A 25,053-nucleotide genomic window follows, 5' to 3' on the forward strand; every position below is an offset into this window, starting at 1 on the left:
GCTTTGTCAAATCTGCCACATTCTTGGTCATGACCGTGGTAATAGGATGCTCTTGCTCCTCCCACGAGACAGTGAAGTGTATTTTCTCTGACTCTGACTCTGGACTGGCTTTGTGACTTGCTTTGATCAAAAGAAAGCAGTAGAAATGATAAGCCAGTGGGGACCAGGGTAGAGTGTTGTGGTTTGAGTTCCCCATGGGCACACAGATTAAACCCTTGGTCTCCAGCTGGTGGCGCTGTTGGGGAAGGCTGTAGAACCTTTAGGAGGCGGAGCCTCTCTGGAGGAAGCAGGACATTGGAAGCAGGCCTTGGAACACGGTAGCCAACTCCGCTTCCTGTTCACGCTCTGCTTTGTCAGTGTAGATGCAGCACCACCAGTCAGCCTCCTGCTCTTGCTACCCTGTCCTGTCTGCCTACCTAATGCCGTGATGGAGTACATCCTTCTGAAACCGTGAGCCAAAATAAACCCTTTCTTGCTTAATCACAGCAACAAGAAAGTGACTAAGACACACCTTGGCCACTTTTGCAAAACTGAGCGGTGTGGGTATTATTCTTATTGTTTTATTTGCACTTTCCTTATTACTAGCGAGGTAATTCTAGTCGTATTTTTCACATTTCTTAAAAATTAAGCAAATGAATCAACTTTCAAAGGGCAGATGGAGCCATATGTATTCACTGAACACAATGCAGTAGTTTGAAGTCTGTATATATCGTAGAATGAATGAGTACATCTAGCTAATTAACAAGCGCATGCCTTGTGTAGAGCAATGATGCTTATTACTTTAAGCTGCTGAATTCTGGATGACTTGTTATGTGGCATTGTCATGGTGATACTTAACTGTAAGAAACAAACAAACAAACAAACAAACAAAAATGCAGGGCAGGCTATAGGGGCAATTCAATGTGCACTATAGGGACCTGAAGCTGTAACCTGTACTACTGTGGCTGAAGTGGGTCCTCCTGGAAAGGCCTGCAATCAGCTCCTGGGATGTCCAAGGGACAACAGGCGGCTCTGCCTCCCAACCCCGTGGGTCTTCCGAGAGTTAGGACTGGCACGCTCTCTCCTCCTTTTCTCTTCGCTGACTTTTGCCTTCGAGTGCTTTTGTCATATCTTTCATCTTCTGAGCCCAAAGCATGGGTCTCTTTTATATTTCTTTTCTTATTCTTTCTCCTCATCTTCCTCCTCCCCTCATTTTCCTCCTTCTTTGTTCTAGCTTCTTCTTTTAATGGGGGGGGGAGGGGGAGGGCAACACCTCGCTGTATAGCCCAGGCTGGTCTGGAACTCACACTGTAGTTCTGACTGGGCTTAACTCATGCTAACCCTCCTGCTTAGGTCTCCAAAGGCAGGGACCACAGATAGATGTGTGTCATCATGCACAGCTTCAAAGCATCTATTTCTAAATACACTATATAAAGGCACATGTAACATACAGTTGGCTGGATGCCTGTAATGGCTCATTTTTCCCCATTGGTGCAGACTATGGGCTTGGAACTCTGCTAAGACTGCTATATAAATTATCATATTTAGCCCTCAAAAAGTCCATTATTCTCTCCATTGTAGATAGAGAGGCATAGAACCATTGAGTCACTTCTCAGCTAAGAGGCACAACCACAATTCGATTCAAGTCACTGCTTCCAAACTTCTGACTTTATTCTTGCCCGTACTCTCATCCGTTCCCAACTATTGGAACTGTGCCAACGAAAGTGAGTTGTTTGGGTCCTCCCCATGCGTGATCCTTGGCTGGTGCACCCATCTTTGCAGCACTCCCTCCCCTGCTCGGATTTGTTGGGTCCAATGGTCTCCTTGTGGAGTTCCTGTACCTTCTACATAGGCAGCCCAGTTTCCTTGTGGGTCCTATAATATGAGGAGTAGGGGCTGCCTCTGACATAGACTCTGGCCCCCACATGGCGATCGCTTCCCCCTGGAAGGGCAGCCTTGCCAGGCCATAGAGGAAAAGGATGCAGGGAGTCCAGATGGGACTTGATAGGCTTAGGACAGATGTTAGAGGAGGAGGGTTCCCCTTTCTGAGGACTGGGGGAGGGAGGGGAGAGACAAGAGATGGGAGATGAGGGAGGGAGGGAGAATGGGAACAGGAAGTGACAAGGGAGGGGGGGTACAATCAGGATGTAAAGTGAACAAATTAAAAATAAATAATAAAAAAGAAAACGAGTTGTTTAATTGTATTTATCAACCTGGCTGGGCCACAGAACATGTGGATATTTTAATTTATGAAACATTTAAAGCATTACAACCGTGTTGATGAATAATACAGTGTCTCTTATGTGGTCACCACGTAAGCCTAACAAGGCTAAATATTTTCCAGACTTTAGAATATTTAAGTCTTTGCACATATGATGGAAGCCTTTCCCATCATCATTCCTTCTTTGGCTCCTTGGAGATTCATGATTTGACAATTTTTGGTGTTGAGCAGTAGTCCGCTTATAGTACGTTGTAAATTGTTTACCCATGGTAGGTATTCTATAAATAATTTCCTTGAACAACACACATAATTTGAAAATAAAAATTATTGACTACTGATTTCTTATGCCCACGTGGGAGAGTTTTTCTGGAATATACTCTTATAGGAATGAACATGATGGTGTGGCTATAAGCTGTCTTCTGCATTGTGGGAGAGTTTCTGATACTCAACTGCCTTGTTGGCAGGCACTCAATGTCAAACTTTAGCATCACACCTATCTCATTACTGTGAAATGGTGCCTCATTGGTTCCTTTTACGTTTTCATCATTATGAGCAAGGCCATGTTTTCATATGCTTAATTCTCTCAGGGTTTCTCTTCTGCTAGTTCATAGCCTTGATACTCTTTTTTTCCCTATTGAGTTGTGCATCTTCTGTTAAACTTATTTATAGCTGTTCTTTATGAATATTGCATATTAATCCTTTTCTATACAGTTTGTTGCATATGCCTTTCAGTTTGTAGCTTGGCTTCCAATTTTAATACTTTTTTTGTTGAAATAAATGAAATTTATTATATTGGTTTTATCAATCTTTTCTTTATGGTTTAAACAGTGGTTCTTGACCTGTGGGTTGTGACTCATTGCGAGGTGTTGCACATCAGGTATCCTGCATCTCAAATAACAGTAGCAAAATTACAGTTATGAAGTAACCAATGAAATAATTTTATGATTGGAGGTCACCACAACAAGAGGAATTATATTAAGGAGTCATGGCATTAAGAAGGTTGAGAGTCACTGGTTTAGAGTCTTGTTTAAGAAAACCATCTAATGTCAGGATCACAGAGATATTTCCTACTGAATTCCTATCGAATGCTACTATACTATCTTTCATTTTTATTGTAGTTGCACTTATTTCATAAGTTTCTTTTATGTGGGGGTCTATCTCTGGGCTCTTTATTTTATTTTTGATTTAAAAATTTTTATGTGTATGTGTATGTGCTTGAATGCTTATATGTATATTATGCATGAGCAGAAACCTATGGTGGTCATAAGATGGTGTCACATCCCCTGGAACTGGAGTTACAGATGGTTGTGGACCGCCATGTGGGTGCTGAGAACTAAACCCAGGTCCTCTGTAAGAGCTCATCCGCTCTTAACCACTGAGCCATCTATCCCACTCTTTGAAATGTTCTTTTTTGAAAACTCTCTGAGGCTTTCCCATTTTGCTTTGCTTTTGTTGTTGACCTGTTCCTTCAGATTTCTTTATGTCCACTTTCTTCCTCCCTTTTCTCCTCTTCCTCCTCCTCTTCAGCTTCTTCTATTCTTAGCCTTGTGTTTTTCTATATCAGTTCTAGGATCATCTATCTGGCCTTACTGTAAAATCTTACTAAAAATTTCATTGATTGTAATTGCATTGAATTAGTAGATTAACCTGACATTTTTATGATTGTCCAATCCTTTTATTCACCAACTTAGCTTATCACTCTACAACTTAAGAGTGCCTTTGCTAAGTTTTATGATTTTCTTTCTTTCTTTTCTTAGATTTACAATTATTTGATCAGCTATGAAATATAACAGTGTTGAATAAAATGAATGGTTGATAGCATTCTTATCTTGTCCCAGATGAAGAGAACATTAGCAAAGTTTCACCATTAAGAATATTTGCTGTAAGTTTTTGATAAAAAGACTCTATTATCGTCAATTCAATAAGCATCTTGCTACCTGCAGCCAGACTAGACAGTATCTCATTTATTGAGATTGTATTTCAAAGGTTGCATATTTCAAACATAATTGTTTTTCTCATGTTTATGGAATTTTTTGAGGGGAGGCAATAGTTCCCCCATCATTTATTTTTCTTCTTAAATTAATGTTACATCTATATATATTTACCACTCTGAACAATCTACATAATTTTCTTTGAGACTGCTTTACAAAATTAATTTGTAAAAAGTATAATATACTTATATTTTGGTTTTGAATTTTGTTGTGTGAGTTCCTTGCCCCCAGGCATTTGGTTTTGAATTTTTATTGTGTGAGTCCCTTCTGCTAAGGCATTTGGAATTTTGGTTTGCAGAATTTTGGTGTCATCTTTCCCATTTTATTCTGTCTCCCCACCGTTGGACCTATTTCCTGCTTATTGATTTTATGACTTCATTTAGTTGATTGTTTGGTTGTGAGTATCACACCCAGGCTCTATAATGGGATTCAAAGTCTGGATTCACAGACTATGGGGGAGAATGCAGATTTAGCCACATGCAACCTTTTAGTCTTCAGCTCTCCTTTTGTTTTGCTCTCTTGGACAGCAAGAGTTTTATGGCAGCCAGCAGCATCTATGTTCCTGGAGGCGGGAACTTTAGCATCAGGCTTATAACAGCTTGAATGTAGAGCATGTCCAGCTAGCTTGACCTGGTTCACCTTTTCCGTGTAAGGTCAGGCTTGCTAGAATAGACTGATGATTAGTGGGAGGCTGCAAGGTTTCCTTTGGTGAAGCCTGGGGGTCTGTTTCATTTTGTACAACTGACAGAACCACTTAACATTTCTAAGGATACATTTTCTATGACTTTTCTTTTTTTGAAGCCAATCACATCTCTCTCGCATGGCAACTTTGTATTGAACTTTCTACCATCAACGAAAATATTGAAAGTTTAAGCTTGTCTTGTGGGAGCCTCAAGATGCCACCTCCTGTGGGTACCTCAAAGTTCAGGTGAGAGAGAAGGTGTCTGGAACCAGGCCTCCTCACCTGCAGGTTAGTTAGGCATTCTCCGACTTTAGACTCAATGGAGGAATTTTTGTCTTCACATCTGTAGAAATCCCTTTATAGGTCTCAAGGGAGGGAGGATGTTTGAATCACACGTAAAGGGGAAATAGAACAGACAGCAGAAGTGCTTGAAGGGATGGAATAGGACGGGAGAGGAAATTCAGATGTGGGGAGACCGGGGACGGGAGGATAGAGGGCTTGCAGAGAGAAGAGAAGCCGTGTTGTGGGGGCATCTCTGTGACAAGCTGGAAACCTGTGACAGTAGGGACAATATGAGGGTTACTCTAGCTGAGACCTTAGTAGCAGGGGCCATGGATACTGAAAAAGACACCCTCTAACTAACTAGACAGAATTCCTAATGGAGGGAGGGGAATGCCAACCCACCCACAAAAACTCTGACCCAAAATTTGCCCTGCCTACAAGATGTGCAAGGATGAAAAGATAGGGCAGAGATGGAGGGACTGTCCAACCAATGCCCACCCCATAGGAGAGAGCCAACCCCTGACACTCTTAATGACACTCTGCTGAGTTGCAGACTGGAGCCTAGCATAGCTAACTTTGAGAGGCTCCACCCAGCAACGGACTGAAACAGATGCTGAGACCTATAGAGTGCAGGGAGCCTTGTGGAAGAGTTGGGGGGAAGGATAGAAGGATCTGGAGGGCACAGAAGCTCCACAGAAGACCAACAGAGTCAACTAACCTGGGTCCAGAGGGGCTTGCAGAGACTGAGGCACCAACTAAGGACCATGCATGGACTGGACCTAGGCTCCCTACACAGATGTAGCTGATGGGCAGCTTGGTCTTCATATGGGTGCCCTAGTAAGGGGAGTAGGCGATACCTCTGCCATGGACTCTGATGCATGCTTTTTGGTTACTCCCACCTGAAGTGCTACCTCGCCAGGCCACTGTGGAAGAGGATGGACTCAGTCCTGATGTGACTTGATGTGCTGAGGTGGGTTAATGGGGGGGTGCTCCCCTTGTATGAGGGGTAGAGGAGGAGAGATAGGGAAAAGAGGGAGAGAGGGTGGGGCCAGGAGGAGAGCAGGGAGGGGTATAAAGTGAATAACTAAATAATAATAAAAAAGAAATTCACAAAGATATCTGAAGTAGACGGAAGGAGAGAGCTGGCTGGGATGGGGTGGGGGATGGGCTAGGTGGGGATCAGGTGTGGAGAAAGGGAAGGGAGCCCTGGGATAGAGAATGAAAATCCTCCCCCTCTCCGTGTGTGTGTGTGTGTGTGTGTGTGTGTGTGTGTGTGTGTGTGTGTGTGTGTGTTGACCCTAGCTGAGACTCCTAGGACTGGGGGATAGGGAGCCTCAAGATGCCACCTCCTGTGCTGGGCAGGACTTCCAGTAAAGAGAGGAGGACGCCAACTTCACACAACATCTTCGACCCAGCCAACAAATGACTGGCCCAACTTGAGTTGCATGTCATGAAAGAGAGCCCACCACTAACACTATTAATAATACTCAGCTATGATTGCAGACAGGAGGCTAGCAACAGTTATCTGAGTGGCTTCACACAGTAGCTGATGAAAGCAGATGCAGAGACCCCCATCCAGAGATTAGATGGAGCTTGTGGAATCTTATGAAAGAGGAGGAGGAAGGACCAAAAGAGCCACAGAAGTCAAGAACGTCACAAGAAAACCTACAGAATCAACTAACCTGGACCTATATGGACTCACAGGACAGAACCACCAACCAGAGAGCACCCATGGGATGGCTCTAGGCCCCCCACATATGTAACAGATATACAGCTTGGTCCTCACGGGGGACCTCTAACATCAGGAGCAGGGGCTGCCTCTGATTCTGTTGTCTGCCTTTGAATCCCTTTTCCCTAACTGGACTGCTTTGTCTAGCTTCAGTAGATGATGCGTCCAGTCCTACTTGATATGCCAGGGTGAGCTGATACCAACGGGAACTCTCCCCTTCTCTGAGAAGAAAGGGAAGGGCCATGGGGGAAAGGAGGGGAGGGGAGAGGGAGGGGCTAGGAGGAGAGGAGGGAGGGGAAGTCCCAACCAGGACGAAAGGTAAATCAACAAATTAGTTAACAACAACAAAGTCAGAGTGACATGTGCCTCCACTGAGGGAGTTCCCTCAGCTCATGTCTCCATTGCCCAAGGTAAGCCTTCAAAGTCAAGAGTGTCAATTTATTCTATACCTGGGAAACTGATTTAGGCATCACCAACTCCACACCAAACATTTTGTAGAATATTATATTTGTCTGTCATAGTTGGGTACCTTCTTGAGAAAAGGATTATTGTCACTTGAAGACCATAAAATGCCTGTGTGAACATGCACAAAATTAGCTTTGAAAGCTGAGATGATTACACCAATGTAAGGTATTATGCCACCTTTACAATCTTCTTATTTCTTTAGCTGAAGGGACAACATAAATGGCAGCCATTTATGAAGTCGGGGTAGAGGACTAGAGACTGATATCTGACCGAGGACTACAAACAACTAAGAACATGATGCTCCGCTGGGTGTTGCTCAGTTCTGGCGTGGTTATAGCGCAAACCCTAAGGTGACATCCACTTAGGAGGTCATCTCAGTGTTCACACCAACACAGAAATTTGTTTACGTCTTTGGAAATGCTTTGAGTGCTATTATCCAGGAGGTGAGTTCAAAATGAGTCCATAAAGATGTAAGAGGAAGATGTGCATCTCTTCCTAAGCCGCCAAGCATCACCAAGGTGAAGTACGAGTTTACGTCAGTGTGGCGGGAGCAAGCCAGAGAGGCACAGTTCCCTCAGTTGTTCTCCTATGGCCTGTTGCACAGGGTTCTTTAAAATGAAATATAGCATTTAATCAGCAAAAACCATAATCCACTGTGAATATTTCACATTTGAAGGTTTTGCTATATTATCAGTCAAATTAGCTCCCATAGATATGAGTAGTTCTCAGCCCACATCTGTCTTCCCCCCCCCCCTCGACTTTTGCTGTTTGAGTAATAAATTTCTTCCCTCTTCCTGAATTTATAGTAAACTTTTTATGGCCAGGAGTCGAGTCTAGTCCAAAAGCTCTTCCTCTTTAGGGCTTAATAGAGAGAACACGCAGCATCCCCTCTGCCTCATAAATATCAGCAATGGCAGGAGTGACATTTCCGTGGTGAGTGCCTGTCAGAGATGCACTATGCAAGAGGGGTTTTTATGGGCCACAGCACTGTAATGGAATACAGATCCACGGTGCATCACCAGATAGTCTTTTAAAGCCGAGCGGGGTGCAAGAGTACGGACCAGATGTGTGTTGCAAGCCATGTGAGTAGCAGGCAGCTCTAAAAACAGACAGATGTCAAGGCCGCTCAACAGTGTGCCTAAAAAGGTAGGCTGCCCATCCATCAGGCAGCTAATCAGTGTTGACTGAACGCCAGCCAGGGGAAAAAAACCGCGCTGTTAGATCCCGAGACCTCCCAGCAAATCAATTATATCTGCTCTGCACATTATTAATGACCATTGAATGTGTGGTATTTCCTACCTTTTCTGTAATTTGGGTTATCACTTTTTTTGGGCCAAATGATTTCTCTGACTTCAAGCTAGGAGAAAATTATGCTTTGCAAAAATCTTCAACTGTGCTTCAGAAATACCTCTGGAGCTCTGTTACCGCATATAGTTATTGAATGGCCCATAACGAGATAAATATACTACAAAATGCAGTCAATCATAGGGCGGGACACGCCCACATATCGAAAGCCGTGCTGCCTACGTACGAAGCTTGCTTTCCTAAACATCTCTTGGCTTGGAGTTTTAGGTACATTCTATCAGAAATGCATACTTGAAGGAAAGCAGATTCGTCAGTGAGAGCAAGGGCTGCGATACGATGCTTTAAAACGGTCGGGAAAACCCATGCAGCTGTTGAGCTTGGGTTCCCATCCAAGAATTGCATTTCAGTTGCTTGCTTGAGGGCACTTTGCTGTATCTTCTTCCTTCCTCAGTAATGTGATCCTGGGACGGATGGCCGCTGCTAGTGAGGATTCCTGTGCAGCAATCGCTTCTGGGCTCTAACTAGCCTCCATGGCAGGCAGCGTGGCTGGAATGAATGGCAGCATGCTCTTTCTGCGCCATCAGCAGGTAGCCTTACAGGAGACATAGTACATGCCGTGATGAGCATCGCTTAAGAGACCATAGAACCTGAATGGAGGTGCAGTCCCAGGCTTGATGCCCATCTCCAGAAGAGCCAGTGGCATGTCCCTGTGGTGGCACAGCTGCCAGGAGGCTCTGGTAGAACATCAGCAGGTCTTATGTTGGCCGAGGACAGGTGCTGAGCTCAAGGTTCCTGTGTCTCTGGGTGACAGTGTTCTTTGGGTACAATAAGATAGGGACCCTCATCTGTGACTCTGGCTCCGTTTCTTCACCCAGCTACAAAGTCTGTGCTATTCCGTCTCTCCTCCTCCACAACCCTTCTTAGCATGCTGCTCCCTGCACTATCTCCAACTTCTGAATCAGAAGTCCAGGGCACTTCTCGAAGCTTTCAGTATCTCTCTTCTTCTTTCCTCCCACGTCCAGCTTCGCCTGTGATCTTCATTCAAGTCTTGAGCCAAAGATTTTGGGCGACCTTGGCATCAAAACTGGCCCCTACCAGTTAGTCACCGTTGGGCCTTGTGCAAACAGCAGAAGCTATGTGCTTAGGAACCATTCCGGTAATTCAGAGAGTTATGATAATTAATTAAATTAACACATCCGAAGCATTAAGACAGTGCTTAGAAGCTCAGAATAGTGGTGCACACCTTTAATCCCAGCACTCAGGAGGCAGAGGCAGGCAGATCGCTGTGAGTTCGAGGCCAGCCTGGTCTACAAAGTGAGTCCAGGACAGCCAAGATAACATAGAGAAACCATGTCTTGAAAAATAAAAATAAAAAAAAACAAACAAACAAAAAAACAAAAGACCATGCTTAGAGATAGTAATGTTAGCTCAAAGTATGTTAGCTTGTGTAATTTTAGCCTTGGGTCCTGCCAGTGCTGTGGTGATTCAGACATGTGCTTCCTCCTCAGAAGCTTGCAAAGCAAAACTAGTGTTTTCAGGAATACTGAACTCAACTCCCAGGACTATTCATTGCCTCCTTCTGTGTTTCCTGTATCTCAAGTTTATTTCTCATCCTAATGTTATGGTTGGGACAGGAAATGTCCCCAACAGGATTAGGTGTTGAAGGTGTGGCTGCCACCTGGAGTCATTTTTGGGGGGAGGTGAAGGAAACTAGGAGGAGGGGGGGCTCTAGCTGGAGGAGGGGGGCTCTAGCTGGAGGAGGGGGGCTCTATCTGGAGGAGGGGGGCTCTATCTGGAGGAGGGCTCTAGCTGGAGGAGGGGGCTCTAGCTGGAGGAGGGGGGCTCTAGCTGGAGGAGGAGGGCTCTAGCTGGAGGAGGGGGGCTCTAGCTGGAGGAGGGCTCTAGCTGGAGGAGGGGGGCTCTATCTGGAGGAGGGCTCTAGCTGGAGGAGGGGGGCTCTATCTGGAGGAGGGCTCTAGCTGGAGGAGGGGGGCTCTAGCTGGAGGAGGGGGGCTCTAGCTGGAGGAGGGGGGCTCTAGCTGGAGGGGGGGCTCTAGCTGGAGGGGGGGCTCTAGCTGGAGGGGGGGCTCTAGCTGGAGGAGGGGGGCTCTAGCTGGAGGGGGGCTCTAGCTGGAGGGGGGGCTCTAGCTGGAGGGGGGGCTCTAGCTGGAGGAGGGGGGCTCTAGCTGGAGGAGGGCTCTAGCTGGAGGAGGGGGGCTCTAGCTGGAGGAGGGGGCTCTATCTGGAGGAGGGGGGCTCTAGCTGGAGGAGGGGGCTCTAGCTGGAGGGGGGGCTCTAGCTGGAGGGGGGGCTCTAGCTGGAGGAGGGGGGGCTCTAGCTGGAGGAGGGCTCTAGCTGGAGGAGGGGGGCTCTAGCTGGAGGAGGGCTCTAGCTGGAGGAGGGGGGCTCTATCTGGAGGAGGGGGGCTCTAGCTGGAGGAGGGCTCTAGCTGGAGGAGGGGGCTCTATCTGGAGGAGGAGGGCTCTAGCTGGAGGAGGGGGGCTCTATCTGGAGGAGGGCTCTAGCTGGAGGAGGGGGGCTCTAGCTGGAGGAGGGGGGCTCTAGCTGGAGGAGGAGGGCTCTAGCTGGAGGAGGGGGGCTCTATCTGGAGGAGGGCTCTAGCTGGAGGAGGGGGGCTCTAGCTGGAGGAGGGCTCTAGCTGGAGGAGGGGGGCTCTATCTGGAGGAGGGCTCTAGCTGGAGGAGGGAGGCTCTAGCTGGAGGAGGGGGGCTCTAGCTGGAGGGGGCTCTAGCTGGAGGAGGGGGGCTCTAGCTGGAGGAGGGGGGCTCTATCTGGAGGAGGGGGGCTCTAGCTGGAGGAGGGGGGCTCTAGCTGGAGGAGGGCTCTAGCTGGAGGAGGGGGGCTCTATCTGGAGGAGGGCTCTAGCTGGAGGAGGGGGGCTCTAGCTGGAGGAGGGCTCTAGCTGGAGGAGGGGGGCTCTAGCTGGAGGAGGGCTCTAGCTGGAGGGGGGGCTCTAGCTGGAGGGGGGGCTCTAGCTGGAGGAGGGGGGCTCTAGCTGGAGGAGGGGGCTCTAGCTGGAGGGGGGCTCTAGCTGGAGGGGGGGCTCTAGCTGGAGGGGGGGCTCTAGCTGGAGGAGGGGGGCTCTATCTGGAGGAGGGCTCTAGCTGGAGGAGGGGGGCTCTATCTGGAGGAGGGCTCTAGCTGGAGGAGGGGGGCTCTAGCTGGAGGAGGGCTCTAGCTGGAGGAGGGGGGCTCTAGCTGGAGGAGGGCTCTAGCTGGAGGGGGGGCTCTAGCTGGAGGGGGGGCTCTAGCTGGAGGAGGGGGGCTCTAGCTGGAGGAGGGGGGCTCTAGCTGGAGGGGGGCTCTAGCTGGAGGGGGGGCTCTAGCTGGAGGAGGGGGGCTCTAGCTGGAGGAGGGCTCTAGCTGGAGGAGGGGGGCTCTAGCTGGAGGAGGGGGCTCTATCTGGAGGAGGGGGGCTCTAGCTGGAGGAGGGGGCTCTAGCTGGAGGGGGGGCTCTAGCTGGAGGGGGGCTCTAGCTGGAGGAGGGGGACTCTAGCTGGAGGAGGGCTCTAGCTGGAGGAGGGGGCTCTAGCTGGAGGAGGGCTCTAGCTGGAGGAGGGGGGCTCTATCTGGAGGAGGGGGGCTCTAGCTGGAGGAGGGCTCTAGCTGGAGGAGGGGGGCTCTATCTGGAGGAGGGGGGCTCTAGCTGGAGGAGGGCTCTAGCTGGAGGAGGGGGCTCTATCTGGAGGAGGAGGGCTCTAGCTGGAGGAGGGGGGCTCTATCTGGAGGAGGGCTCTAGCTGGAGGAGGGCTCTATCTGGAGGAGGGGGGCTCTATCTGGAGGAGGGGGCTCTAGCTGGAGGAGGGGGGCTCTAGCTGGAGGAGGAGGGCTCTAGCTGGAGGAGGGGGGCTCTATCTGGAGGAGGGCTCTAGCTGGAGGAGGGGGGCTCTAGCTGGAGGAGGGGGGCTCTAGCTGGAGGAGGGGGGCTCTAGCTGGAGGAGGGGGCTCTATCTGGAGGAGGGCTCTAGCTGGAGGAGGGGGGCTCTATCTGGAGGAGGGCTCTAGCTGGAGGAGGGGGGCTCTAGCTGGAGGAGGGGGGCTCTAGCTGGAGGAGGGGGGCTCTAGCTGGAGGAGGGGGGCTCTAGCTGGAGGAGGGCTCTAGCTGGAGGAGGGGGGCTCTAGCTGGAGGAGGGGGGCTCTAGCTGGAGGAGGGGGGCTCTAGCTGGAGGAGGGCTCTAGCTGGAGGAGGGGGGCTCTATCTGGAGGAGGGCTCTAGCTGGAGGAGGGGGGCTCTAGCTGGAGGAGGGCTCTATCTGGAGGAGGGGGGCTCTAGCTGGAGGAGGGGGGCTCTAGCTGGAGGAGGGGGGCTCTAGCTGGAGGAGGGGGGCTCTAGCTGGAGGAGGGGGCTCTAGCTGGAGGAGGGGGCTCTAGCTGGAGGAGGGGGCTCTATCTGGAGGAGGAGGGCTCTAGCTGGAGGAGGGGGGCTCTATCTGGAGGAGGGCTCTAGCTGGAGGAGGGCTCTATCTGGAGGAGGGGGGCTCTAGCTGGAGGAGGGGGGCTCTAGCTGGAGGAGGGGGGCTCTAGCTGGAGGAGGAGGGCTCTAGCTGGAGGAGGGGGGCTCTATCTGGAGGAGGGCTCTAGCTGGAGGAGGGGGGCTCTATCTGGAGGAGGGGGGCTCTAGCTGGAGGAGGGGGGCTCTAGCTGGAGGAGGGGGGCTCTAGCTGGAGGAGGGCTCTAGCTGGAGGAGGGGGGCTCTAGCTGGAGGAGGGGGGCTCTAGCTGGAGGAGGGGGGCTCTAGCTGGAGGAGGGGGGCTCTAGCTGGAGGAGGGCTCTAGCTGGAAGAGGGGGGCTCTATCTGGAGGAGGGCTCTAGCTGGAGGAGGGGGGCTCTAGCTGGAGGAGGGCTCTAGCTGGAGGAGGGGGGCTCTAGCTGGAGGAGGGGGGCTCTAGCTGGAGGAGGGGGGCTCTAGCTGGAGGAGGGGGGCTCTAGCTGGAGGAGGGCTCTAGCTGGAGGAGGGGGGCTCTATCTGGAGGAGGGCTCTAGCTGGAGGAGGGGGGCTCTATCTGGAGGAGGGCTCTAGCTGGAGGAGGGGGGCTCTATCTGGAGGAGGGCTCTAGCTGGAGGAGGGGGGCTCTAGCTGGAGGACGGGGGCTCTAGCTGGAGGAGGGGGGCTCTAGCTGGAGGAGGGGGGCTCTAGCTGGAGGAGGGGGCTCTAGCTGGAGGAGGGGGCTCTAGCTGGAGGAGGGGGCTCTAGCTGGAGGAGGTGGAACTTACACCTAGGAGCTAGACTCACCCTGGCCTTTTCTTGTCTCTGTTTCCTGTCAGCCATCAGGTGAGGAGTAAAGCTGAGCAAAAGCAGCGTTCAGCTTTGACAACTAACTCATGAGCCATTTCACTTCCTCAGCTCCCCAACCCGCTCTCCACCTCCTGCCTTCAGGAGTATATCCCCACACACGGAAGACAGACACCTTATCTTAATTCTCTTCGTGCGGAGCAGGTGCCATTTTTCTGGGCTAAGGGTCTCCCAAGTTGGTGGTCTTGAGTTTTCTTATACCCTTATACCACTAGCCACAGTGTCTGTTATGTGCAGCCTGGCGTCACAAGATCTTTGCCATATACGCTGTAGTGGATGGAAGTGTTTGAGAATGGCTTGATAATTGGGGGAAAGTTATTTATTGGTCAGAGTGGATGGACACTCTGTCTTGAGCCATTGGTTTCCTAGGACACAAGCGTTACACTTGCCTGACTCACTAGAACTGCGTCTCTGGTAAACTTGTCACTTGGGAATTCTCACTGCTGACACTGATGGATTTTTATCACACTAAACACTAATTAGATCTAATTAGAGGCTGTTAGCCTGTTTAAAATGGAACTTTCAAGAACAAGCTTGCAAATGAAAATATTTAAGAGATAAGGTCTTTCCTTAGAGTTTTTTTTTTTGAAGGAATATTCTACATGTTTCACACAAGAAGATTTAGCTTGTGAAGTAAAGGATAATCGTGCTATATCCACCGAGCCTGAGAGGCTAAGTAACAAGAAGGGTTTAGTGGAGGAGGCAAAGATCTCCCTGGGAAAGAGAGAGAGGTTCCCTGGGTGGACTTGGGAGTGGGGTGGGGATGGGAACAGGGGGATCAGGTCCTGGGAGGGAGGAAGGGGAGAGAGAGAGAGAGAGAGAGAGAGAGAGAGAGAGAGAGAGAGAGAGAGAGAGAGAGAGAGAGAGAGAGAACTGGAAGAGATGACTAGAATTGGGGGTCATGGCTATTGGGGGGTGAGGTAGAAACCTAGTGTAACAGTAAGTACATGGAATCATTGAGAGTGACACTAGTGAGGACTTCTGGTGATGGTGGACGTGGACCCTGAACATCCTCTGCCACCAGGCAAGGCCTCAAGTGGAGGGACTGGGACACTAACCAGCCACAAAAGCTCTGACCTACGGTTTGCCATGTCTGTAGGATGCGCTGGGGCTGGAGGCCAGCATAATCGTCAACAGAGAGAGCAGTTTCATTCCCTCAACACCTCAACCCACTCCACCTCCTGCCTTAAGCTATACTAAGCAGTACTGAAGACGACACCGGGCCCAGCGTCTTTTCACTCTGCAGGAAACTGATGGGAGAAGATACAGAGTCCCACTGCCAAGAATTAGATGGAACCCAGGGAGTCCTGAGGAGGAAGGGGAGGAAGGATCGGAGGAGCCATAGGGGCTAGGGAACACCACAAGAACACAGCCTACAGAATCCATTGCCTGGAACTCAGGCGTGCTCACAGTGATCAGGGAGCCCATGGATGGGACTTAGGTCCTCTGTATATACGTTATGGTTGTTTGTCATGTAGCTTGGTGTTCTTGTGAGATTCCTAGCAGTGGGAGCAGGGGCTGTGTCTTCCTCTTTTGCCTGCCTTTGGGACCCTTTTCCTCCTAGTGGGTTGCTCCATCCTGCCTTGATGTAAGACGATGTGTCTGGTCTTATTGTAGCTCAGTATGCCGTATTTGTTGATGTCCCTGGGAGAGCTGCTCTTCTCTGAGGGGAGATGTTGAAGAGGGTGGGGGTGGAGTGAGGGGTAGCTTGGCGTGGGGGTGGGGAGGGAAGGGGTGGGAGTGGGGAGGAGTAGGGGGAGGGGATGGTGGGAAAACTGCAGTCAGGATGTAATATATGAGAGCAGAATAAATTTTTAAAAAAGGAAAAAAAAAAGAATATTTGGCTTGGAGGAGACTGCATTTATATTCAGGAAAAATTCTTCTGGCTGCTTGAGTCGGTTTACCAACACTTAATACCTAGTAGCTACAGAGAGATAGCGTGGAGTTGGGAACGTGGGATGCTGCCCTTCTGTTACACTGACGAGAGGTCCAGGAGCCAGTCAACGCTGAGGCCAGATCCCGCTCAACACAGCAACTCTGAGTCACCGCTATTTATTTCTGAATTCTTGCCTAGGGACACTTGCTTAGTAACGTTGTATCTTAGTGTCTGAAAATGACTTACCTGGTAAGATGCTAGGACATAGGCTTCTAAGTCACGAGAATAAGAAACACTTTGTGGCCAGAGTTCTGGGATCTTATTTGGTGAGATAAGATGCTGTCACCCTGTCACCCTACAAAGACACCCTCTAAGCACTGCATGGTCATAAGAACAAATTATGCTCCCGCACATGAGTAACTGTCCCTTAGAGCTGTTCTATGTTTGAGTTTAATTCTCTTCTTCACTCTTTGTGCATTTTCTGAAATTGTTGAACTTCCACACTCATGCTCCCTGGCTTAGTAGGAAGTTAGCCCAAGCCACTCGCTTCACTTAGAATCTTCCTGGACACCTCTGGCTATCACACTTCTTGAATAAAAAAAAAATGGTATATATAAACATGGCCCACATTTGAGGTGGGCATGGTGGTGCACACCTGGAACCCCAGCACTCAGAGCCCGAAGCAAGAGGATTGTTGAAAGTTCAAGGCCACCCCGGGTTACATAGTAAATTTGAGGTCAACCTGGCTTACAAATTATGATCCTACTTCAAACCAAAAACAAAAGGAAAAAAATACAAGAATTTGGATTCTAAAACAATGTAAAGCATGGCCTATTATTGGCTTTCATTGTTCAGGGAAGCCATCCAGTCTTTCTCTATCTTTTCCCTGTCACTAAACTAAAGGCAGCAACCTCTGCTTTATCTATAGTTTAGGTTGTCACAAGAAGCAAAAGCAACGGAGAAAGCACTGTGTGCACAATGTGCTTTCATGCTGCGGGTTAAAATTCATATGCTTTTGTGATCTGTACCCAAGTGCAGGGGTAACATGGAAGCAGCAATTTTATTTATGATTTAATTTACTTTAAAATTTAAATTAGTTTATTTTTAACTGACACATAAAATGTACGCATTAATATTATCACGTGACATTTCAATACATCACACTTAGAGCGGGCTTAACATCTCTGTTTTGTCAAACATTTAGCCATTTGATTTTGATGAGAATCCTTTAAGTCCTGTTCTGTAGCTTCTGGAAACACGCAGACACCGTTGCCATCTACTGCCATCCTGCTCGGCAGTCACACACCAGAACCCTGACTCATCTCTCATTGTGATGCAGTTCCCACTAGGCAACCGTTCCCTGCGCACCAGGTTTGAAACTTAAAACATTTTTTTTTCTTGGAGTCAGACAGACACCTAAATTTCTGAATATTGCTCATATGCAGCTAACCATGTAAGCAAGCAATTTGCCTAAAGGAAAAAAAGAAGAAGCCATATTTTTGTGGTTAATAGAAAAATGATCCCTTTATGTGAACCATATTACTCTATATTTCAAACCTCCTTCTATGGAGAGAACTACTGAGGCTGTTATGATGTTATGGCAGAAATATTTTAAAAAATATGTCAACACTGACCCACTGGTAATTACTGGAATAGAGCTGGGTATGGTGGTGCACATCTTTAATCTCAGCATTAGGAAGGCAGAGGCAGGTAGCTCTCTGTCAGTTTGAGTCCAGCCTGGTCTACATAGTGAATTCCAGGCTAGCCAAAGTTACATAGTGAGACTTTGTCCCAAAACAACAACAAAAAAGTTTCTCTGAAATAGCTTTAATGGAACAAGTGGACTCTTTTAAATCACTGTATAATAATTTGAGAAAAGTTTTCTTGTTTCTGTTTTTTTTCTTATCTGTAATAGATTGGATTGGAAAACAATTTCCACTTCAATAGAACAAGATAACCAAAAGATAATTCTTGAGGGGCATTGCAATACTAAAAATCCAGGGAATTAGAAATGTAGCCACTATGAAGAAGAAGATACATTGCATTGCACAAGGTTGGTATGACTTTGCTGGTGGCACTTGAGCCCTAAGCAGAGCGAAATAAACTCCAAAGGTTAACAGTGAAGATGTTCTCAAGGGTCAGTTTACCTGTTGAACCAGTCATCTGTGTAGCGAGGGTATGGGTAGGGGTCGTTGCTGCTGAAGTCATAACTTGCATCCGAGTTCTGAAAAACACAAGGTATCTTAGGTCAGCATCTATTGCATTTAAAGGGTTTTTATTTATAATACATATATATAATATTATATATTTGCATATGTTGCATTTTGCAAGGACCAGCCCTTGCAACATTGTAGCAGAGCTTGTGTTCCCCTATTTCAAGGACATGGCAAAGGGGAGCCCTTGTTCCCCAGGTCTGGCTTAGTTTGAAGCTGGAGTGATTTCACCCCACCTAGCGCACTCCACCTAGAATCCGCCGGTGTTGAGCTTCTTTGATATTTTTGTTCTCTGGTGGCCAGAATGTTCTAGTCCTGGTGTCCCAGGAGAGACAGCTCCTAGTCCTGCTTTACACTCAAGGCTCACTTCCATAAGCTTACTTCAGATTGGCTCATTTAAGGCTTGCCTCTTTTCCTCTCAGTTTTACCCCCATGTTCTGCGTCCCCACCTTGTGCAGCACGAAGAGTTCAGTGCATGTCAGAGACTTAGATTAGGATGACAGCACAGTGCTGGCCCGTGCATCTTACAGCCTAGTTGGAGGAACAAACATCACATGTTTCAATAAGTAAACAAGTAACTAAATTTTCATAGTCATGTGCTCTTACACCCTTAAATTGTTAGGCGTATGAAGTTCTGTTGTCCTACAACGTCCTTTTTCCATTGTGAGACTTTTGCCACATAAATCAATCATGTACTCTGTCCAGTCACCTTTAAGTGATTTAGACATGTCCTCAGGTCTCTATTTGGTTTTCCTTTTTTCGCCTACGCTGTGAGATGCCTGCTATTTCTGAGTGAATAATGCACTCCTTCTGCATCACCTTCTCTGCCTTCCCAGGAAGACTGGTCTTGGAAATTCTTTTCTCCCTTGTTTCTTCCCTTTGGGGTTTAGGAAGGAAGACTCCAGATGGCTTCTTGATTCACATTGGCTTAGGAAGGAGATTTTCATTCCCTATTTAGTGTTCTATGGTTCCATGGTCCTGAGATATTTAAAGAAAAGTCATGTGTTCCTTTAGGAGGTAAAAATACTTTTAAAAAAATGTGACACAGTCTAAGTGAACAGCAAATGTATTAGTGTTGTTGTGTTTTGGGCAGGATATGGACTGATTCCAATTATGCTTGTTTTAAGCTGTTGGGTGACAAAGAGCTGCTAGGCACCACTAGTTACAGTGATCAGAATGTAGTGCATGTTGAGTACCCAGACCTCCAACTGTGAAACGTGTAACTCCAACACAGGGAACTATTTGAGACCTGGTGAGATGTTAAAACTAGACATAAGTCCACACTCAACCTCACTTTCATTGGCAAATGTAGATGTGCTAAGAATCTTGCATCAAATTACTTTATGATAAAGTCTCATATATATATATACATAATTATATAATATAAAATATAAAGTGACTTTCATGTGTAGACTTGGGTCCTATCCCCCAAATATCTCATGTGTATGTAACTATTCTTAAATAAAAAAAATCTCAATCCCATGTACTTGTGGTCCCATGCATTTCAGATGAGGGATACTCAACTTGTATTAATTTATTTAAGGAAATATTAGCCTGAGCATCCTCAAACTTGGACCTTCAAGCCTTATAAATGTCAGTCTCCCTTTTCCAGAATCGAGGTCTTTATCTGTGTTGCTTAATCTTCATTGTCAACTTGGGTGATTTAGAATTGCCCGGGAGACATACGTGGTCTTTATTAGGGCCTTTCCAGAGAAATGTAGCTGACAATGGGGAATCTACCCAAGTTATGACTAAGGGTTCTGGACTGGATCAAAAAGAAAAAGTAGAAAGTAAACTGCAACATCCTTAATCTCCCTCTGCTTCCTGATGGTAGAGTCATCGTGATGAGATGACGCACGACCCCACTGTCACAATGAGCCCTTCATACCACCAGACCTTCTCCACTGGAGCAGACTGTTTCTTCAGACTGAAAACCCAAACAACCCTACTCTTCCTTGAACTGTGTTTGTCACAGTAGTGAGAAAAGTACTAATATCTCATCCAACTGCAGGTCTGCACAGGGAGGTCTCCTGTCTGCACCGGCCACAGTGATGAGTAAGTTCCATTCGTAGGCTTAGATCCCAAGGAACCCCCCAGTTGTTAGCAAAGCTTCTGTCTGTATGACAGGGGCCTCCTGCTCTCTTGGATGTGACATTTCCCCCATCTTGACTTTCTTTAAGATATTGGTATTTTCAGTTCTTTTTAAGAAAACTATTTTAAAATAACTTATTAGGGGCTGGAGAGATGGCTAGTTGTTTAAGAGTACTGACCTCTCTTCCAGAGGTCATGAGTTCAATTCCCAGCAACCACATGGTGGCTCACAACCATCTATGATGTGATCTGATGCCCTGTTTTGGCCTGAGGTGTACATGCAGGCAGAGCACTGTATACATAATAATAAATAAATCTTAAAAGGAAGAAATAACTTATTAGTCTTCGTAAAGTACGTTGTTACTCTTATCCTTCTCTGAAGTTTTCAGAAATTTATATATATCAACATTTGGTTAATATATAAAAGGAAATAAAATTTATAAGTAATATTTACAAAATACAACTATATATACATTTGTCTTTTCTTTGGGGCTTCAGAGTTGAGATTGAGACCTAATCAAAAGGTCTTGAAACACATTTGCTGAGTCTGGCTCATTTTGTTATCAACTTCTGTGGTCTAGAGTGGGCTGGTAGTGACATCCAGGATGAGTAGCAATTATAGGGTCCTTGGATGGAGCCTCAAGTGCTGCCTCTGCCTTCTGAGCTTGGGGGATGAGTACAGGCTGGAATGGCAAGTTGACCATGGTCTGGGTTTACTCTATCACAGGGTCATGGATTACAGACCAGAAAAGGCTTTTGCAAGGCACCTCACTTTATAATTCCATGGTAGGTTTGCCTTGTGCCTCACTGAACCCCCTCCCCCCATCTCAGAGAAAGAAAGCTAGAGGCTAGCTAGAAAGTTTTGGTGGTCAGGACAGCAAAGACCCAGGTTTTCTACAGGAGCTTCATAAATTGACAAGTGGGGTCCATGGGAAAGACAATGCTGACGAAGACTGTGAGGACAATGGTGGAGAGCTAGCACCATGATGCCTACCTCCTCCTTAACCCTGGGCTAGCATCTGAAGCCAGAGGTGGGGAGGAGTGGGGCACAACCTGAGTTGACCAAGGTCAACAAATTCTCTTCACTTCAAGAAGAGTTATCTTTTACTTTTACTTACACGTGTGTGCCTGAGTGAGTTGATGTGCACAGCATGTGTGCAGGTAGTCATGGAGGCCAGAGAGCATCAGGTCTCCTGGACCTGGTATCAGAGGCAGTGTGAGCCTGATGTGGGTGGGGCTGGGAACCAAAGCTCCTATTCTTCAAGAGCAGCATCACTGGTACCCATGGAGGCACCTCTCTAGCCCCTTCTGTGCTTGCTACCTAAAGAACTGATTTTGTAAACTTTCTGCCTTACTTTCTGGCATGTATATTCCGGTTAGGCTAGGGGGTTGAGGTCTCTTGGCTTGTATTCCTGGTACTGCTTAGGAAGATGCTGTCCTAACAAAGGTGTGGATTAGAAGGAAGGTCTGAGAAATTTTGAGAAACTCAAAACTCAAAACTCAAAATCCTTGAACTCTGAGGCCACTTTTATAAAAAGAAGAAAGACCCTGTATTGTTTGGGGTCAGATTTGCCTCCCAACATAAAAACAGATAGTGATTTAGCAAACCTAGAAATTTTGTTGTTGTTGTTGTTTTTAAATGATGAATTTAATGACGAACTCTTAATTCCTTCGGTAAGAATCTGCACTGAATATTAAGGAAGGCAACTCCTTGTTCTGCTTGGGCTATTTTCTGGCCCAAAATCTAATGGTTTATAGCAAGAAAGGACAAAAAAGCAATACTTTCAAAGGTTCTGTTTATACTTTTATAGGCAAACTGAATCATTGATTGACTTGAACAACAATTTGTCCGCTATAAAACTATCTGAGTACAAGAAGTTAACTGGCCTTGAATTATATTGAACTTTTCTCTGGCTGCCTCAGAAAACATTTGGGAGGACGTGACAACTGTAGTCAATAGAATGCTCTGGTTATTTCAGGTCTAGCTAGGTACTTGCTTAGATTTTTGTGACTTCTTTATAAAATGCACTGTTATATTTTCTTGCCTTAGAAAATACAAGCTGTTTGGAAAATATAACTCAATCTTCCGTGATTCAGGACCATGGTGATTCAGGCATCATTAAGAGCTTGAATTATCCTTGTGTCATTACAGAGGCGGGGAAAAGACTGGGCTGAGTCCAGCATGACCTCAGGGCTTCCCTAGAGGTTGTTTCTGGAAGAAACTTCTGAACATAGCTCTTTTTTCTTTTTTTAACATTCTTTGCAGGGAGCCAGGGACAAACACCTCTGGGCTTTCCAGTAATTCATTAACAGAAGACCAAGTTTCTGAATATTTGAACACATAGAAAGTGAGACTTACTTTGCTTTTAGTTATAATGTTCAAATATTAGAGCTCTAGCCAGTGTTTGCCTTCATATACTCACGTAGAGGGGGAAAGTGTGAGCAGAACTATGAAAGGATCAGAGAGGCACTGATTTCCACAGCGCCCTTCCCTTCCCGTTTCTGGAGGCTGTGTTTGTATGGGGCAGGCTGACCAAAGACACACTTCAGAGGGTGGGGCCACTGTCTCCGTGAAGTCTGAGAGGGAGATGGGGGTGGTGGTGGTGGTAGAAGTGGTGGAGGTGGTAGAGGTGGTGATGGTGGTGGTGGAGGTGGTGGAGGTGGTGGAGGTGGTAGAGGTGGTGATGGTGGTGGTGGAGGTGGTGGTGGTGGTGATATCAAGCTCAGGGAACAGGCACACTCATTGCTTCCGTGTTCCAGTGAAGTCCAAAGCCCTTAATATTAAAGATAAATATGACATCACCATCCCATTGTCAAAACTAGATTTGAATACCTCAGTGCCTGGAGGGCCTTTTGATCAGGATGCACAAGACTCTCAGTCTTTAGACAGTAGCCTGATGGGGAATGGAGAAGTGTCCAAGTCAGGGAGACCTGGTTTTGGATCTAGACTGGGTTGGCCCAGAAGGATAGATGGTTGGTTATAGCTTGTTCTCCAACCCTTTATTGCCTTCCCTCACCTACAGAAGAATGTAGTTTGTTACTTATTTAGTATGAAAAAAAAATCTTGCACAGTGTAACAAATACTTTTGCCATATCCATTTGAAAGAAAGATGGCCATTTATTTGGGTTTCATCTTCTTAATTACTTCAACCTTTAGGCCTTTATCTTCTTGGTATCTGGACTTAGGCAGACCTGAGGCCTGGCTCCAGTCAGTCTGCTTCTGCCACTGTGTGAGGATAACAGAGCCCTCCGTCTTCTCCCATTGCTGTCATTAAGGGTCCTGCTGCCAGATGCTTCTCTGCTCCAAGGTGGCCCATGAGCCAAGCAGTCAACACAGCAAAGAACATTGCAACTGATGAGTGCAAATATTCAAGGAACTATTCTGTTAAAATTAACTTCTGCTAACAATCTTCACTGACAGAAACAGACAACTGTGCACACTGAAAAGCCTCCATAGACCCACATGTTTAAACGCTTGGCAGTAGGGAGTGTCACTATTAGGAAGTGTGGCTTTGTTGGAGTAGGTGGGGTCTCGTTGGAGGAAGTGTGTCACTGTGGGGCATGGGCTTTTAGGACTCCTATGTTCAAGCTCTGCCCAGTGTGGAACACAGACTCCTGATGCCTTCAGATCAAAAGGAAGACCCCTCAGCTCCTTCTCCAGCACCATGTCTGCCTGTAGGCTGCCGTGCTTCCCACCATGATGGTAATGGACTAAACCTCTAAGCCTGTGAGCCAGGCCTAATGAACTGTTTTCCTTTATAAGAGCTGACATAGTCATGATGTCTCCTCATAGCAACAGAACTCAAACAAAGATGCCATCATAGCTGAGGTCACAGCACAGCACACATAGAAGTGCCTGTCTTTTCCAGTAAACTTTCAGTGACATAGTCAATGAGCTGGAATCCAGTTAAGCCTTTTCTCCCAGAGTCCATACAAACATTTTGACAAATCCAGGGGTGGTAGATTTGGGACAGCACATCCTTTAACAGCGACATCTGTGGATGTCAGCAAATTATGGTAACATTTCTCAGCTGTGGTACTAACTGTGGCAACAGTTACAGTTTTGAATTTTCCAAGTTCTTTCCCATCAGGATAGCAATTTCTTTTAAAAGTCTCATGCAACACTCTCAAAGTCTCATGCTTTTGACATTACTATCTTTCTTATTTGTGTAACCCTTCACGTCATAATTTTAAGCTTTTCCTTTTTTGATTACAAAAATATTGTCCACAGCTTGTCTGTTTTTAAAAAATATATAAACACAGTTTTGTTGCAGTAGCCAGTTCCCCTCCTTTATTTCAAATCACCTGTGGCTGTTTTCACACTAGACAGAAGAATTACGTAGTGGTGTAAGGCTTGCAAAGGCTCTTAGTTTGTGGGACCTTGACCTGTTCCTGTTCCCAGGCTCCAGTAGCCCACATTCTGAAGTCTCACACAGATTGTGTCTTCTTGGATAACCCCCCCCCCCCCCCACCGTTTGCTTCTGGACCTCTGGTCTGTAGCTGTGCTCTCTTGGGTGGGGGGCAGAGGTGGGGAATGAAGCTGCTGAAAAGGAGTCTGATACAAACAAAGCTGACTTCATTGTAAGGTGGTTTGTCGCTTACTCAACTTCACCGCCGAGAAGGGCTGTTGAGCAAATTAATGAGGTCACAAACTGGGCTTGGCTCACTATTGGCTGAAGGCAGCTGGGGGCGGAGCACCACCTCTGTAGCTCTTCTCTCTCTTCACAAGCAAATGCTTGCTTGTTCTCAAGGTCGTTGTTCCAGACAGAAGGCACACAGAAGCCATGCTCAGTGGAGATGGGTACATGGTACATATAGTGCCTGTCTATAGGCCTCTGTCATCTTACTAAAAAACAAACAAACAAACAAAAAACCTACTTCCATGGTTTTTGAGAGTGTCGCACA

At 47.1% G+C, this 25,053-nt stretch overlaps 1 protein-coding gene across 1 annotated transcript in view; it reads right to left on the reverse strand.

The window, feature by feature from the left end:
* PCSK2 (proprotein convertase subtilisin/kexin type 2) overlaps positions 1-25,053 on the reverse strand; it is a 258,198-nt gene that overhangs the window by 45,082 nt on the left and 188,063 nt on the right. Inside the window, exon 6 of the mRNA XM_084776149.1 lies at positions 17,992-18,068. Coding sequence (XP_084632275.1) covers positions 17,992-18,068 — 77 coding nt within the window. The remainder of the gene's footprint in view (positions 1-17,991; positions 18,069-25,053) is intronic.

This window comes from Acomys minous (assembly GCF_964271855.1).
Source record: "Acomys minous genome assembly, chromosome: 3".
Classification (NCBI taxonomy): Eukaryota; Metazoa; Chordata; class Mammalia; order Rodentia; family Muridae; genus Acomys; species Acomys minous.